Raw genomic sequence first — 14,469 nt, 5'->3', positions numbered from 1 at the left:
ATATCCAGTGTGTGAAATTATGCTCAAGTGATGATCTTGTAAAACTGTAAATTTTAAAACGTTCCCTGAGCGTCCAGACTACGCACACATGGCTATGATGTGCCTGTTTAACTTTCAGGATTATAGCCAGGTTATTTCCTCCATGCCACACATTCCTCTCCATTTTCCACCTTTTTAGTGATTTATTATTGAAAAAAAAGAATAATGTGATATAGTTATTCATGACTAGGAAAATTATTTTCAACTCCAGCACACCTCCAATTCTTTAAGTGTCCAGCGTGGTGACACTAAGCTAATAGTTTGTGATTACTTTTGTCAGACAAGAAATTTTAAAGGAATAGCATGAAAAGGAGTCTGTTGACAGGCAGACATCAAGAGTAGCAGCAGTGTGAAGTCTATTAAAAGAGATTGAGGCCTGCACTGGGAAAGTCCTAGCTAAAGGCTGAGATGAAGAGATATATTCCTAGCTTCAAACTATTGAGCGAGCTGGCTTCCCTGATATCGATAGCTTATGGGTTCCATAGCTTTGGGGCATAATTGACAAATTCTGCTTACCTGATTTCTTTCAGTGGTTTTTCTCAGGAGACCAGTAAAAAGTGCTTTTCAGTAGGTAAAATGGCTTTACATAAGGGCATTATTCTGCTTTTCAGCATTTTTTTGATATACAAATAGTTAGAGTAAAGTTCTGTTTCTAAGTGGAAAAAATGATGTCTTGTCATCTTGTAAATGTGGGACTTAAAGCTTATGCATCTTTGTGTACACTTTTTACTTTTCTTTTCCATCATTTGTCCAAAATTCTGATTAAAAAAAATAGTTGTAAAGTATATTGTTATGGGGCATTTGATCTTCTGAGAAAAAAAGCTAATAGTTGGATTAATCTAATTTTTTTGTGTCTTTTCTATCTCTATCAATCTACATTATCGTGTCTTCAGGATTTGGCTGATGAATACGTAAGGCTGGGTTCAAAGGTTATTTGAGTTGCTCTTCTCCCCAGTGATTTTAGATGTTTCATTAAAGTGCTTTAAAAGTCAGATGTTTTTTTCACTCTGTATCTCTTACAAGTAATACAAACCTTTTTCATCACTTTTATTTTCTATTTAAAAGCTGAGACGAGAGAAGAAACAGACATGACAGCATAAAGACAGGAGAGGAGGAGGTGTTAGAGGTTAAGTGCAGTGAGAGAAGTGTTTGATACCAAGGGGCGACATGCCAAACAAGGCGGTGAGATGAAGGGGTGAAGGCGAGGTAAGCTATGGATAGAAAAGAGCAGAAATGAGGTTAATGAGAGAAAAGGGAGGAGAGTGCTGAGGTAAAAAAAAAAAAAAAAGAGGAAAAGGTAAAAAGGGAGGGAGGTGAAAGAGGGGTAAGTGAGAAAAAGAGAGAGAGAGTTGAAGGAAAGGGTAAGCCTGTAACTCTGTAGGTAGCAGTAATTAGAGCGAGGCTTGTCCCCTGTGAGGCAAATACACACTCATACTGTTAATGCACACACATTTATGGCCCTTCATTTCCATCGAGCCCCTCTCTATGGGCGGTGAATAGGCTGCTTTACCTCCCAGTCCACATTAAGCATTTCAAAGAACCTCATTACCTCAGCACACACTACACTGTTTTTTTTTTTTCCCAGCAATGCACAGAGATACATCGGCTGAACTTCAAAACATTCACACATCAATCACACACTTTAAAATGACAATGGTTGTATTAATAATGCACAAGGAGGTATGGTGATACTTCATAAACATCAGCAGCACTGGGTAACAGAACTGTAGACCAAATAACATCAATAAATTCACTAGATAAATAAAACATAAAGTGTGTTATAAGGTCACGGTTTGCATGTTGGAGACATTAACTATTTAGCAGTTTTGACTGGCTCAATTATCCATATCCTGCTCACCATACAGCTGGTGGGGTGTAAAGTTTAATGAGCTTCTATGAGAGGAGAGTCTTTTTTTTCTGCGGCAACATGAGAGGAGGCTTTACGAGCTTATGATATATTTAGCCTCTGAATGGCTCCTGATACATAAATATAAATCAGCATAAACAAATATTTGAATTCTGTGCTTGGATTAAGGAGGAAAACAATGAACAATGTAATACAATTTCGATTATTATTCACTGCAGGGATGGGCCATATATTGATTAGGGGTAGATAGATTATTGGCCTGGTCAATTATTGGGGCCGGTATTTGGCATTTTGCCGATTATCTGTATTGGCATTTTATTTTAATGATCACAGATGAAATTAATTCATTAAAAAGTGTCAGCATGAAATGAACTTTTACTTTGTAAAACCTCAGGAAGCTAATTTTATTTATTCATTTTTTCTTTAAAATTTTCACTTGACTTTATAAAAATAAAAATGTTGCTAGGAGTTTTATGATATATATCATGTTGAATGTTTTAGTTTTGATTAAATATTTGCTAAAAGCATTAACACAAAGCTTGTTGTGTACTATGTTCCAAATTCTAAATATTGACAGAAAGATTTTCATTTCTACTGTAAATGCATATCGCACGTGCACACACACACACACACGCACACACACACATACACTTACACACACACACACACACACACACACTCACACACACACACACACACATACACTTACACACACACCAATCCATCCAAACCACCATCTCCTGAGTAAAAGTGTATAAGCAGGGGAGGCATGTGTTTTCGTACCTGCAGGGTTACAGACCACAACCATTTATTGACCACACATCTAGTAACCATGGGACACCAATGCAACTTGCAAATATTATTAATATACAGTATAACGCAGCGAACAGTTAGTTTGTTTCCAGCTGACAGTGAATTAATCCTTACACTTAACAGCACTGTGGTTAAAGTTTAACTTTAAGCAAGTTTAATCATAGTTTGAGCAAGAGAGATGTGTGTTTTTGTATCTGCAGGTCTCCATACTGCAGGTATTTGCATTTTGCGTCCATGGAGAACCAATGCAACTCGCAAATACTATTGATATATGAAATGGAGAGCTATTAGTTTGTGTTCTGCTCACAGTGAATAAATCCTCACATTTAACGGCCTAACAGTAACAGTTTAACTTTCTGCTAACTGCCAAAAACTGTTAACAGGAAGCTTCAAGTTCACAGGAAAAACATCCACGCTTTTGGCCCAAAATGAGTCAGGGGCTTCCAAATAAAAGCACCAGTGGTTCCACTTTGATTCATTTTATTATAAAAAAAATTATCTAACTTTATTATAACAACACTTTTTTAAAAGTTATTATTATGTTATTTTTTATTATATAACAGTAGCTACTTTATTAAGATTATTGTAACTGTAGTTTTTTTATAGTTTATAATTTCAGTAGTCTACAGTATTTTGGGGAAGATTTAAAATTTTCAAAATATATATTGTGTATCCTGATTTAGCCTAAAAATATCACATTATTAATAGGCCATATCACCCAGCCCTAATTCACTATAAACTGTTTTCTCTTTACACCATGTATCTTCTCGTGGTAATTACTGCTTAACTCAATGCCCTGTACACAGTCGCAGTCAACTTCCATTTTTGCATGCATGTGTGTGATGTAAAGTCTCCTCCAGATAATGACTTGTGCAGTGTCCAGTAGTGCTGAGTGCTCTGTTGATGCTGACCACACACAAACTGTATTGACTGGTGTGGTTTGAGTATTGATATGTGGCCACTTAAGACGGGCCTCTTAGTCTATTGTGTTCATGCCATCTTTTAATTTAGATTAGGCTCTATAGAGTAGCAATAGCTTTACATATAGACTCTTCTACCTAATTTATTAAACTAACCATAGCCCATTTATTCCAGTGTTCTTTACATTGCAACCACTAACCTCCACATATAGACTTGTGTATAGTCACTCTTTATTTGTTTGCCTTACTACCTATTATTTACCTGTTCTTAATACATCTCTATTTGCCTTTTATACCTCCAGTATGTGTAGATTATAAATCTATATATGGGGTAAAAGTGATTCATATTGTAACAATTATTGATCTTAAAAGGGAAAGAACGTCAATAAGCAGGAAAGATATAAGCATTTGAATTTAACTGTGACTTCAGTGTAGTGTTAAAACCAAAAGTTTAGCAAGTGCAGGCTGAAGGGTTATGTTAGCTATTGCAGCTGCTTACAACGACCAGTATCTACCACTACCAGTTTTAAAAGTCACCTGACTGTGAGAAGTGGTGGGTGTGGTGGCATGTTTGTGTTTAGAAGCTGTAATGGGACATAGCTTTATATGTGCATGTTTCTTGCTGTATATGTGTGAGTGACAGGCTGAAAAGAAGCAGAGAGAGCCTTCACAGTGTGTGTATCTGTGTTCATGCCATGTGAATGATTTCAACCATGTGTTTTTGTTGTAAGAATGGATTTGTTCTGGTGTTTGTTCCTGCGTCCACAGTGCCACATCTTGCTAAAGGCTGTTGAAATTCCCTATACAGAATTATGATATTATGATGTTTTTCTCCACTCTCTTTCTCTTTGTGTCTTGTGTCCATTTCTCTGTGTCACTGCCTCTCTGTCGCCAGATTTGGGAAGAAAAGAGAAGAGAAGAAGGAGGCAAAAGCAGCTCTGCAGCGACAGAAGTCAGACATCCTGAGTGATCATGAGTTTGAGAGGATGAAAGACGAGAGGGAAAGGTGGGGAGCTTTGATGATGATGTTTGTTTTTTTGCTTAAAATTTCCTGACAGACACAGATACTCTGTATATTCCCATTATTTTTCTTGTCTCTTCTTATTGAGGAAAATTCTGTAAAAATTCTGTAACCTTTTTTCAATCTCATCATTTCTTCTATCCCTCTCTACTCCATGATTGTCATTCCTGAGCTCTGTTTTCATGGTGTGCTTCCGAATGTTCATATTTCGGCACAAATGTTCACTCTAACTTAAAGATGAACTGATTAGATTTTGGTGGTCATATTTCAAAGTTCAAGGTCACTGGGACGTTGCCTGGCCTGGTCTAGAGAACACAATACCTCAATAAGGCCTCGACGTAATTTCTTTAAATATGACAAAAACGTCCATTCTGAGTCAAGAATGAACTGATTTGATCTTAGTGGTCAAAGACTGAGGTCAATGTGATGGTGCATCCAGCTTATTCCTGCGAACCCAATATCTCAAAGGGCCTTTTAGGCAATGTCCTCAAATTTGGCACAGACTTCCACTTTGACTAAATAGTCAAACAGTCAACTTATTAGGATTTGGTGGTTGATGATCAAGGTTGCTGTGATCTCACGAAACATGTTTTTGGCCATAACTCAAGAATTTACATCTAATTATGACAACTTTTAGCACAAATGTCTAATAGGACACTATAATGAAATTATAAAGATGTGATAAGATGTGTGTAAGCCATCCATGATCTCACAGATATGGAAGCAAACTGTAGCTGCAACTTAAGGGTACCTGGAGGCGTACAACCACAAGGCAGGACTTGTAAGATATTTCTTCGCGGTAGCCCTTGTAACTCAGCCATCATCATTAGCCCACTCATCAAAAAATTCTCTCCCTATCTGATTGTCAGGATTGAAGCAGCGCATCCTGAGCTGCGAGACCACAGGTCCAAAGACCAGCAGGGTGGCGGTGGCGGGTCGGTGTATCCAGATGTTGAGGATGATGACACAGACCCTAACTACGCCAGAATACAATCTTTCAGGGACCGAGATATTGGTTCAGTGCCGCAGCCACCCTCTCAGTCGCCTCCCTACAGTACAATTCAGCACACCCATGCAAGCACCCCTTCCCCCAAAGGCCCTTCTGCCTTTCCAGGGCACGGGAATCATGGTAACGACCCTGGAGCCATCCCCGATGACGACCCCCTTGATAGGCTGTACGCCAAAGTCAATAAACCGAGGGGAGCTGGAACTACATCTCCTCCTGTCTCTGCTGCTGCTAATGACAGGTAAGACACTGTGACCTTCCCAGGATATAAAAGTCTGTAAAAAGCCCCAGCTCTTGGTTGAGGGTGATAGTCTGTGCTTTTTTTTATCACAGTTAAAAGGTTTCGTCCAGTTGTTTGACACAGAGAGGCAGAATAAGTACAACATGATCAATTGGATCAATTGGTCTGGAAATGGATTTTAGCATATTAAAATTCTTATAAAGTTTTAATTTTGTCTTTATGAATCCTGCAAATAATCCTGTGCCACCTTCTTGGCTTGTGGGTTTCTCCCTGCTCCTTTCCTCTCCCATCCCTCTTCAGTTTTACAGTGCAGTATTATCCTGCTGATGCTTTATATTTCTTCCTCTCTTTTCCCCTCACCTGTCTAAATCAGGTTTATCTGCCACGGGCCAGTTTGTGTGTGTGTGTGTGTCTGTTTGTGTGCTTGAGAAGAGGAAGATAGAGACACACAGACAAAAAGAAAAGATTGAATTGTTTGTGCTTGCTTTGAGCTTCAGTATGAGCCCCTGTGTATGCACAATCCCTCTGACATATCTATTGTGTGTGTGTGTGTGTGTGTGTGTGTGTGTGTGTGTGTGTGTGTGTGCGCGGCGCGCGCGTGTGTGCATATGTGTGTGTGTGTGTGTGTGTGTGTGTGTGTGTGTGTGTGTGTGTGTGTATTGTGTGTATCCCAACAAAATATCACTGCAGGGCTCAGTGTGTTCCTCTCAGCTCCACAATCCTTACTCCTCACCTTTATTATGTCAGTCACAGCTCACTTACTCCTGAATATATCTACCAGTACAGTTATTCTCACACACAGACACACACACATGCTTGTATCTACCTTATTTCTGTACCTGCCTTCATGCATGGAAGTAAACCTGTTTGATGGACAGTTCCAGGCGTCGTAGAGATGTTCTCTGACAGTGTTTTTCTCATATTGTTTCCTTTCTGCATAAATAGTGTTTCATTGTGGAAAGTCAAGACTCATTTGACCTTCACTTGTTAGGTTAGACTTCTTTAAGGTTTTTATTACAGGTAAAGTGCTAAAATTTCCATCAATGCACATGTGGATGGGATACAGCGATGTTCAACGTAGTTGTAGCCAGTCCAACACAGGGATGTTAAAGCAGTGAAGGGTGAGACACACTACTGTCTTTAGGGAGGGCTATGATGGTATGATTTTGCATTTAACCACCAATGGCCACCCACCCAGCCGCTGGCGCTTGGAAAAATTACATTTGTATTCCTATATTTGACTTTGCACAGAGAGGTATGTGTGTGTACATCATTAATGTTAGTGTATATTTCCCTGGTTTGTCACTTAAGTGTATGACCTACATAACAGCCTGAATTCTCTACTCAAAGTGACAAATGGAGTGACGAGATGGCTGACTCACATGAATGGTCAATCATGGGTTGAATATCAGCAGGTCAGCATCACATAAGTAACGTCTGTATTGTCAGTACGTCGTCAATTTTATATATCGTGTGTATATATATATATATATATATATATATACAGTATATATATAATTTTTATATATTTCTATGATCATTCGGTTATAACTCGCTGCATTCAGGCAGTATTTTACTCTCTCTTCCTCTCCATGCAGTTCTCATACAACTGACGTTACATCCAATAACTACTATCACTAACAGCAGAATGTTGTCAGCGGAAACACCGTTCTGTTTTTGCAACTTCAGTGTAAGAAATTGTGATGCTTATTACAACACCGGTGACATCTGCTGCCTTGCGTTCGACAGACAGCTCCAAGCATGCTCGCTAAACGGAGCAGCAGCTCCAGTGTTCGTCTTTGCTGTCTTTGGCACAGCAGCTTTTAGTATCGATAGGGTATTACTTTTGACCTGCAGCCAATCAGATAGTGCTGTGGGGTGGGACATTGAGCGAGGCTGCAGAATGGTGACTGCAGACAGAGTGGCCACATCAGAGCATAGTAGTATTGAATTTAAAAATGATTTTTTTTGTATATATATATATATAAAAAAGAAGACAAAAAACTGTGGTGACCAACCTGCTACCTCATTATTGTGGTAGCAGGTTGGTGATGCAGTTATCATCACTATCTTAAAATTAATATAAGTAAATGCTACTTACACAGGGTGTCATGTTTAGGCTTCAGTGATAAAATGCACGGTTATATGTACAGCTAGGTAATAAAGGTAGACACTTTGAAATAAACAATGTTAAAGCATCACATTTTTATTTTTGTGTAGATGTGGTATGTTAGACCAATGTTTAAGTGTCTAAGACTAAGATAGTACTATATTATTTAAAAACCCATTATTAACTAGATGAATGAATAAGTCCCAGTGTGGGCTGGTGTGGCTACTTAGTTTAATTCATCCAATTTGTATTATTCATCTAAGTTTTTCCACTTTTTCATTAAAAGCAGAGAGTAAGAACATTTTGATTTTGGAAACCTATATCGATGGCCACAGCAGTCCTGCTCTTCATTTATCATCACTTCCTGAAACCTGATGATGCAGACAGAAGCAAGTCCAGGTATTGGCTGACAATAATCGATGGTGCCCAAAAAAAAAAAGCAGGTAGTTGTGTCAGCGGTGTCTCTGTGTGCGTGACTCTGTGTTACTGTGCGTCAAGGGAGGCTAGAGCCGCGGAATGCATGTGGGAGACAGAGATAAACAAAATCGCTAAGGACTCCATTCCATCAGCACCTCAGCAATGCAATGAACCGATTCTCACGCACACACACATATACACACAAACACACTAAGAGAAATGCAGCAGCAAAAACACCAGCAACATAGACATTAGAAGTCATGTGTCCATATTCCAGTGTATGTGTGCGTGTGTGTGTGCGCGCAGATGTAGATAGTCTGCAGTCGTTTAGAAAGCAAATCATGGATATTAAAAATAGCTCAAAAAGCCAAACTACGAAACAGGCATTGCCTCGTCCTTGATGATGATGGATATTGATGATAAATTTAGGGCTAAAACATCATCAGCAGAAATGAGACTGCCCTGTCTGACTCACATCTGATTCCATCGCTGGAAGACCAAATACTCAAATAAGCAATTTGCTGAGTCACTGGAAATATTCACAACTTTTAGTAGATTCACAATTAAAGATCAGCTGGACTATTTTGGTAAACAGGACACAACACCTTGTAATGTTTTCTGTAATTTTTTTTTTTTTTTTAACTTTTATCTTTCAATTATAGGCCTTGTTGGCTACTTTGAAAATTATTTTTGCCTCAAATAGTTGAGAAGCTCTTGATGGAATAATCTTAAAATACAATAATTATGATTATGCAGCTATTATTTTTTTATTTTTTATATCTGCAAGTATCTCTACAATACTTGTGCAGCAAAGAGTACATTATCAATCACTCACTATTTGCTCCCACTGAACACAATGCTCAAGTCTGTGAAAAGCTTTGACAAACTATAGAGGAGCAATAGGCTTCTGAAATAACATCTTTCCTTTTTTTCCCCAAGTTTTTAAATCAATGATTCAAATAAACAGCGAGGTTTCACGCAGTCTTCTGCAACAGTTTCATCGTCTTTGCAGGAGTTCAAATATCATGTCAGTTTCTTCAGGCAGCTGAAAGTGTCACGTGGCAATTTCCTCATGTAGGTCTTAAAATAGAGTCAATTATCTTCTCCCAGGGCACAGTTATGTGTCTGGCAGCATGTGTGCATTTTTTTGTGTGTTTGTGAGTGTTGAGATTTATTTTTGTTATCAGTGGTTTGCTTTAAACAGCACTATTATGGGAGGACAGTTATTTAACCACATAGCACAGTAATATATCACACTGTCTGCTTCTCAACCAGCCCACCACCTTTAATTCTAAAGGGCACCACCAGCTCAATTCTCTATGCATAGAAGAGTTTAATGCAGACTCATTTAGTAAACCCATTACACACACAGACAAACACACAAACATGCACATACACACACACAAAGACATGACTGTGTGTCTCACGCAGGCCTAAACAAACGATTTTCCCATTACACTGTTTTTTTAAACGTTTTGTCCTGGCTTTTTCCTCAAAATGAAGTGTTTCCTGTCATCCTTACATGAGACAACCTCCACATTAACTATTTGAAACCTGGATCAGCATCAGTTATCTTGCGCCTCCCTTTAAAACCTGAGCAAATTGGTTTCATTTTTTTTTAAAAATGGTGGGGGGCCATGACCATTCATTTTTAGATTGTTAGAAAATGACCCATAAAACTGTACTTATAATTATTATAAACAATTTTTGTTTATTTTGAGGTAATTTTCTTGTTAGATTTTACTAATCTTTTGCTAAATTTGAACCTTGTCTTGTTAAGTTGCTCATTGCCTTAGCCCCCATGTTTTTGTAAAAAAACAAATTAATTTGCTCAGGTTTCAAATCAAGGAATCTAATTTTTGAAAGTTTACGTGAAAACAATGTCCATTAGCATTTTTAGGTTGTTTACATGAGATATAAATCAAAGTCATGTGCCAAAAATGCTCAGAAATACAGCTGAAAAGCAAGAGTGATTGGCTATATTGATATTTCAAAATCACAGAGCGGGTTAGAGGCGACAGAGAGTTGTCTTCCTATATTTACTGCCACACAGCCCCCAGACAGGCTTATGTCATCCTCCTCTTCACATTTATCCTACACTGGAGACTGTTTTCATAAAGCTGAGTCTCCAGGGGTCAAAAAGCCAGTCAAGTCTGGATGGAGTGCTAAATCAGAGGGGGAAAAAGATACATTTTCAAATTTAGTCAGCTTAGTATTGACATACAGTTATTCTCCTGGTGTCCACCCTCCTGCAGCTCTTCTGCCTCTCTTCCATCTCAGTACACAGATGAACAGATTGGAGGGGCCTGAGTGGCTCACATAGGGAAGGCAGTAGCAGTGGGAATCAGGCTGGGAGAGAAAAAGAGGCAAGCAAAGGAGCTCTTTAGAAGATTTTCAAGCAGAGGGCAAGATTCTTTGGCCACCCTCTGCGTACACACACACCCACACAGATACACTATCTCCCTCACTCCCACTTGTCCTTTCACTAAAACCATTTGCACACTCACATGCTTAGGTGCATTTACAAAACTGAGGTAGCTGGGATGTCAAACACACACACACACACACACACACACACACGCACGCACGCACGCAGAGTCCATTTTCTGAAGTGACCACCCAAGCCTTGGATGAGTGCTGCCCTTCGTTTTCTTGAGTGGGTACCCCCCTCCCACCCCTCGCCCAACCACTACCACCACTACCTAACCCTTCCAAGTGCCCCTTGCAGGTTACCATAACAACCACGACCTCTGGCACTCCACCAATTAGAAAACAATCAGTCTGGAGAGACCAGAGTTGGAGTGAGCTTGAGTGAGAGAGGAGCACTGTAGCACATGAGTGAAAGATAAGTAGAGAGCAAATAACATCAAGAATGAAAGACAGAAATGTAAAGCAAAGAACATGGAGAACGTAAAGCTTCTACTGTTCTAGAAAACTATTGCACAATACAGAAATCTGTTGAATCCACTGCAGTAGCCTTACACTTGATGTCCGTGCGTACAATGTTGCATGTTTTGAGATTGTGTCAGGCTGATGTGGATTCAAGTTTACACAGGTTTTGTGAGGCATTTCAGACACGTCATAAACAAATAAGGCAATGCCTATTATGACAATAGCCCCTCATTCCAGAGGAATCACCAAATAAAGCTGGATAAACATCTGTTACACTGATAGCACAAAGTTCCCACTCCGCTCAACTCTTCCTCCTTGGTGTTACTCCATTTGTGTTTATTTTGGGGTTTGCTTGACTAAAGAGGATAAACATGTTGGAAGCGATTTTGCCATTGGCTCTCACACGTCCCACCATCTGCCATCACAAGAAACTCAAAACTTTAGCAGCCGTCCTTTTACACAGTAGATTCGTAGGCTTTCTTTCTGTATAGCAATCCATACTTGTTATACAATTTCTTCACCAAATTTAAGGCGCATATGTACTTTTTTTGGGAAGTGGGAAAACTGGCTAAAAATAGGTAATAGACTGTTTTCCAGTTGCCAGTATATGATGGCTCTGCAGTAGACAAGTATGTCTTCCTGTTTCTTTTGTATGTGTGTGTGTTTGTGATTTGTGTGTGTCATGTTCAGCATCACAAATGCACAGGAAAACAGGCTTAGTATTTAGCAGAAAGCAGCATGTAGGCTAGTGAAAATATTAGTGCGGTTACTTCTTCTTTTATATCTTGTTATTTATTCAGTCTCTCTCAAGCAGCAATCTCCAGGGCTAAAAAATGAAGCATACCCAGAAGTTCCATAGTCCATGTTAAACTGCTCAACTTTACAGCAGAAATAAACATGCTTACAGCCTGGAACTAAAAACAGTTTTGGTCTGTATGGCTAATTTCAAAATTCAGGAGAATGATACAGAAGGTGATTTAAAAAAAAATATATATATTTTTTTTGTATAACTCACTCATTCACATGTTATCAAGGCTTAAAGTTAGGCATAATTGAGGGTGGGCTGGTTTGATTCCCAGTCTGTGTGCTGATGGTGTCCTCGGCTTCTCAGCCAGATCCACCCTTCGCTCCACAATAGCACCAACCTCTCATCCAAATATGGTCACTTCTGGCTCAAAAAACCCAAGATGGCCACAGTTGAAAAGCCGAACTCAAGGCGTGAAAACCGATGGGTAGCCACACTCGTTATTTATGTGTGGTTTCTCCTTTAATCTTGGTTCCAACTAAACTGTAATGATGTTCAAGTGCTGTTTTGACAGGGACGGGTTGAATTTGTGGGGGCAAAAATTAGGGTTGGATTTCATTTTTCCATCACTGCCAATACGAGCCGATGTACCTGTCATTACTGCAGAGTCAGGAATAAATGTTTCCTTAAAACATGGTGAGATGTTGGATGTTGGTGGGTGTTTTGTCCAGTGGTAATGGTGCATGTGTATGACAGAATGTGAGATCTAGTGTAGAGGCAGCCGGGCTTCTTTTGACCCTTGAAATGTTTCACATGAGCAATTTTTAATTTCAACACTGCATACTCTACCGTAACTAACATATTTAAGCTTGCATTATATAGATTGTGCTCGTCATACTTAACGCAGTGCATGAAGCGGAACAACATTTGTTCCCAAAATGTGTATTAAGAGTCAGAATGTTGAAATAGAGACCAGGAGAGGCACAGAGGAGGCTCATACAGGAGAGAAAGATGAGCTTTTAGCATTGCTTGGCTGGTCACTGGAGAGGCTTTCTTTCCTCCATGTTAATTAATCAGATGTTCTGTCAGCTCAATGAGTGCCACACACACACACACACACACACACACACACACACACAGGTCTTTTTTTACACAGTAATACAGACTCACTGTCTTTATCTTGCACATCTCTCTCTCTCTCTCTCTCTCTCTCTCTCTCTCTCTCTCTCACACACACACACACACACACACACACACACACACACACACACACACTTTGGAGGGAGCTTTTAGTGGGTGCCAGGTTGGTCTGCGCGAGTGCTGTTTTCCACATCACTCTCTTCTTGTAGGTAATTAGTTTTGGTTGGGCAGGGGCTGTGTGTGTGTGTGTGTGTGTGTGTGTGTGTGTGTGTGTGTGTGTGTGTGTCTATTAGGGGATGTCTCTTTGCTTGCTTTGGGTAGTTGCGTGATTTTGGCTCGAAGACGCTTTAACACAAAGTCATGAAGAAAAGCTCATTACTGAATGAACAACTGAGGTCACAGAACGCTGTGGAAAATGGCTGTAACAGAAGCATTAACTTACAGGCCCCAATCACATTTTTGTAAATTCTACAAGGATCTAATGCAAGTCCTTCTGTCTCTTTGCGACATCCTGAATGTAGCTACTTGCCCTTCTGACATACAAGACAAGGTTCACATTTCTCTGACAAGTGACCTGCAATTAATGACTGTCCCTGTCACAAAGAAAAACGTAAGTTCACACAGACTCTGCATCGATTTATTTAAAAAGTGTAGACGTTTCATTAGATTCCCTGCGCTACAGTGGGGACAAAGTAAGTGGTGTTGCTTTCCACTTAACTTATACTCGCTATAAAAACAAAAGCATTGTTTTTTTGAAGCAGCCTAAAACATTACCTTGCATGGCAGCTGGATTCTTGCAGTATCACAAAATCACATGAGAATGGCAGGATCACGAGATCACATGAAAATCCATCTCGTCAGGCATCAAGTAATGCGTTTTTGCTGTCAATTCATTACTATTTAAGACAATCTGGTTAGAACTGCTTACTTTGTTAATATAGACTTCATACCTTGTATTGCAAAATCATGATATTGAAAATGTGATTAAAAATGAGATTATTCGCGATTAACTATTAAAATGCTGCAATTAATTGCGATTAAAAATATTAATCATTTGACAGCCCTGGTTATTATGAAAACAAACACTGTGAAAATGTGGAATTTCCAGCTAATTTAAAAACTTAAAGAAGCAAGCAAATTTAAGGACCGTGGCGGATATGAGAGAGAAGTTTTGAGTGTTTTCGAACTAAAGTAAGGTAGAATGGAAGGTTAAGTGGGATTAGGAAAAAAGAGGAAGGGGAGTTGAAGAAAGAAAACG

At 39.2% G+C, this 14,469-nt stretch overlaps 1 protein-coding gene across 1 annotated transcript in view; it reads left to right on the top strand.

The window, feature by feature from the left end:
- LOC121948859 (partitioning defective 3 homolog B-like) overlaps positions 1-14,469 on the top strand; it is a 255,453-nt gene that overhangs the window by 151,046 nt on the left and 89,938 nt on the right. The window contains 2 exon segments of the mRNA XM_042494371.1: positions 4,535-4,645; positions 5,530-5,907. Of these exon segments, the coding sequence (XP_042350305.1) occupies positions 4,535-4,645; positions 5,530-5,907 (489 nt within the window).

This window comes from Plectropomus leopardus, chromosome 10 (assembly GCF_008729295.1).
Source record: "Plectropomus leopardus isolate mb chromosome 10, YSFRI_Pleo_2.0, whole genome shotgun sequence".
In the NCBI taxonomy this organism is placed as follows: Eukaryota; Metazoa; Chordata; class Actinopteri; order Perciformes; family Serranidae; genus Plectropomus; species Plectropomus leopardus.
Note: the sequence above shows the minus strand (reverse complement) of the source record. Positions and strands in the feature narration are given on the sequence as shown.